We start from the raw sequence: 3,803 nt of genomic DNA on the forward strand, positions 1-3,803 counted from the left end.
CACGTCTTGGGCATTTGAATTGCCACGTGGCCTTGACAAAAACCGAAGGTTACACACAACGTTGTACTTAAATAAATTAAATAAGAAAACAAGCATTAGCAAAATATTTCAAGAAAAAAGCAAAATACAAAATTACTATAAAAATAAAGGAACCACATCTACATACCAGTTTGAAGGTTTGAAGAATTGTTCCACGATTAAAATGCCAAAATGAAATTGTCGCGAGCACACGATCTGCTTATTTCGAAGGTTAAATGAAAAAGAGCGATTGTATCATTTCACGCGTTGTCATGGTCGGACAGGTAGCACGTTCCTAAATACAGTGAATTCACGAATGTTACTTGTGAGGAGAGGTTCGGTAATTTGAGTAGAGGCTTTATATAAAATAAAGTTCATATAGCGTGAAATAAATAAATGAAACATTAATAAAAATTTTGTTACAATCAACAATAGAGATGAACTGTGGCAAATAATAGTTGCAGCTGCAAATGCTATAAGAAACCTGCACCCATAATTTTTCACTGTTCGAAAATAATCTGAAACATAATTATTGTTTAATTAATCTTCTCGGTATATTTTATGAATTAATTATTTGTTACACAAAAAATGTTATTTATACTGTCGCCGTGGCGTCTGCCTGCCACGCGCGGTGGGCAGAGCCTAAGGTTCCGGCACCGAATGGTATAAAAGAGCGGGAGACCCTGACTCTGGAGTTGAGCAAGCTAGCTAGTTCCGAGCGAGCAGCCGAGCCGAGCAGACGTGTTTGTGAAGCAAAGTAGTGAGCGCAAATGAACATTTAAACGAGGAAAACCCGGCACCTCGTCGGGCTCCGAAGACGAGCCAACGACAAATAAAAAGAAGCCGGCAGAACAGACAACCGCGCCTGTCAAAGAGACCAGGCCCATCGAGAGAATTGAGAAGATGGAAACCGAGACCAATTCGGCCACGAAAACGACTACCAACGCACAAGACAAGGCCAAAATTCCGGCAGTGGTCTTAAGGAAGAAGGAAGACTGGACGGAAGTCAGTAAACGAATGGACTCCAAAAAGATTAAGTTCACAAAGGCTAAGTTAACAGGGGAAGACATCGCCATCCATCGGGAAACGACTGAGGACTATCGCCGCCTCACACGTGCCCTCGCTTACGAGGGCAGGGAGTACCATACATACTCTCTCCCCAGCGAGAGGAGGCTGAGGATGGTAGTACGAGGGCTACCGGACGGGATTTCTGAAAAAGAAATCCAGTCTGACCTCGTAGAGCAAGGGTCCTTTTTCTATTTTTAGTATGTCAAACAGAAAGACAAAAGCTCCGATGCCTCTGGTAACCAGATGCTGCCACCTCGTGGTCCGAGTGGAGGCGCAACGAGCCAGGACTGAGCCGACGCAGTGCTACCGCTGCCAGCGATTCGGTCACGTACAGAGTCGCTGCACCGCGGCGGCTAAGTGCGTTAAATGCGGAGAGGGACACCACTCCGGTAACTGCAAGAAGACACGGGAGACTCCCGCAAAATGTGCGAACTGCGGCGGCGGCCATCCAGCCAGCTATCAGGGCTGCTCCAGCTACCCCAAGTTGGCGGCGAGAAAAGGGGCCACTGGCAACCAACGCAAAGTACCCACCCAGACCACTACAGAACAAGTTAAGTCAACGAACCCCCCGAAGGTGACTGCGGCGAAGAGCTTCGTAGAAGCCGCAAGGCCAAAGCAGGCCCCCGCCGCAGCACCCAAGAGGGGCCCCAAAACCGACAGGAGTGCAGAGCCCGCCAATATGACCAGCATGCTGGCGCAGATGCGGGAGATGTACTTCGCGATGTCGGCCTTTTTCAGTAAAATGCCATCTCTGTTACAGGAGTAAATGGACCCTCCGAAAAGTGTGCAGTCCCTCAGAATTGTTTCCTGGAATGTCGACGGATTCCGGGAGCGAAAAATCGAACTCAAGGAGCTCTTACCCCGTCTAGACGTGGACATGATGATACAAGAGACCAAAGTAGAGGACGCACACACTGTTAGGATTCCTGGCTACCTAGTGTATCGCAGGAACCGAAACAGACGCGGAGGAGGCGTGGCCCTGCTCGTAAAGAGGCATAGATCACCATATGTTGCAGCTTCCTCAACTAGAAAACATGGAAGCCGCCGCCGTATCGATCCGTACTCGCAGGTACGGATACATCGCCGTGGTGACCTGTTATCAGCCCCCTCAGCTCCCACTCACCGATTACGATTTACGCGCGGTCCTGGAGACGCGGCCCCAAACCGTAGCCATCGAGGACTTTAACGAAATCACCCGAATGAGCACGAGCAATTCTTGCAGAACCACAAGAACGTTGCAGCGTATGGACCTGATGGACCGACGTACTACGGTGCTGTTGGAAGACCAGACGTGTTGGATATCGCTTTGCTCAGGGCAATACCGATGGCGCCGACCTAGCGACGCACTACGAGGGGGCGACGAACCATGCTCCTATTCTCGTAACTCTAGGAGACGAGCATCGCGGCGAGGACACCGTTGCCAAGCGGCGGACCGACTGGGGCCTATTCCGCGCAAAAATGCAACGAATATGCCCACCCACTCCGGTCGTTCGCGACGTGGCGGACCTCGAGACTGCCCTCGCGAGCCTTGAGACGGATATCCACACCGCTTTGGAAGCCAGCACCACGGAAACGACGGAGAGGAGGATAGCGAATTATGCAGGTGAGTTACCTATTATGTTGCAGGACCTAATCAGGAAAAGACGTGCGGTGAAAAGAAGAGCCACGAGGACAGCACACCCCCGGGATAAGCAGACGTTGAACCAGCTGAACCGGAGGGTAAAAGCGGCCCTAGAGGAGCATTACCAGGACTCGTGGCAACGACATCTGGAGTCACTGAACCCCGAAGACCGCAGCCTGTGGACGATGCAACGGGCGCTGAGGACCACCCGGAAGCCTCTGCCTCCGATTCACGGAGAGAACGGTATCCTCTACACTAGGTATCAAAAGGCCGAGACATTCGCCGACAGCCTTGAATTACAGTGTAGGGAAAACCTTCTCGACGACGAAGACGAGGACCATGCCGACGAGGTGGAATGACGCGTATGGCGCTACAGACGCCAACCCGACAGAGACGACATTAGGCCGACGACACCCGAGGAGGTGAGGGACATCCTGCGGCGCCTTAACCCCCGCAAGGCACCCGAATGTGACCAGATCGGAAACCGAATACTCAGAAAGCTCTCCCACAAGGAAGTGATGACGCTGCTCAACATCGTCAACGCCATCCTGAGACTGCGAAGATTCCCCGCCAGGTGGAAGAAAGCCGACTTCATCTTCCCGAAACCAGGTAAGAATCTAACCTCTGCTGCCAGTTATAAGCCCATCAGTCTCCTGCCGATGATGAGCAAGGTAGCGGAGAGGATCATCCTGACCAGACTGCGTGAGAGCTCGGACGAATTGCGAGTCATCCCCGACGAACAATTCGCCTACCGCAGCGGACACTCAACGGAGCAGCAGATATTCGGGTTAGTAGAACATCTGTCCGCAGGTTTCAACAACCGAGAATCCACTGTGGCAGTCTTCCTGGACGTCGGTAAGGCCTTCGACAGGGTCTGGCACGATGGGCTTCTGGCAAAGATGCTCGACTTTGGCTACCCTATCGGACTGGTCAAACTGGTGGAGTCCTTCCTCAGAGGCAGGAAGGTGCGCGCGAAGGTGGAAGGGGGCCTATCCACCTATCGAGACGTCGAGGCAGGCGTCCCCCAAGGAGCCGTGCTATCACCGCACCTGTTCAACATCTATACGTCCAACATGCCCAGGACAGAGCGCACTAC

The 3,803-nt window shown here is 51.9% G+C and overlaps 1 protein-coding gene across 1 annotated transcript; it reads left to right on the forward strand.

Annotated features, from left to right (window-relative positions):
- Nucleotides 1–1,852: 1,852 nt before the first annotated feature.
- Nucleotides 1,853–3,066, forward strand: LOC108915379. The gene is made up of 3 exons (XM_018721399.1): nt 1,853–2,079; nt 2,156–2,357; nt 2,401–3,066. The coding sequence occupies exons 1-3, from the start codon at nt 1,853–1,855 to the stop codon at nt 3,064–3,066; spliced, it is 1,095 nt and encodes a 364-aa protein (XP_018576915.1).
- Nucleotides 3,067–3,803: the final 737 nt, after the last annotated feature.

This window comes from Anoplophora glabripennis, unplaced genomic scaffold, assembly GCF_000390285.2.
Source record: "Anoplophora glabripennis isolate ALB-LARVAE unplaced genomic scaffold, Agla_2.0 scaffold1507, whole genome shotgun sequence".
NCBI classification, from domain to species: Eukaryota; Metazoa; Arthropoda; class Insecta; order Coleoptera; family Cerambycidae; genus Anoplophora; species Anoplophora glabripennis.

What these genes read in the sequence shown, in the direction of transcription:
- LOC108915379 (XM_018721399.1), top strand. Translation starts at nt 1,853, where the DNA reads ATGGACCCTCCGAAAAGTGTGCAGTCCCTCAGAATTGTTTCCTGGAAT. An exon ending in GTGGCCCTGCTCGTAAAGAG is followed by an intron (nt 2,080 to 2,155) that starts GCATAGATCACC and finishes CCGTACTCGCAG; the next exon opens with GTACGGATACATCGCCGTGG. An exon ending in TGATGGACCGACGTACTACG is followed by an intron (nt 2,358 to 2,400) that starts GTGCTGTTGGAA and finishes CGCTTTGCTCAG; the next exon opens with GGCAATACCGATGGCGCCGA.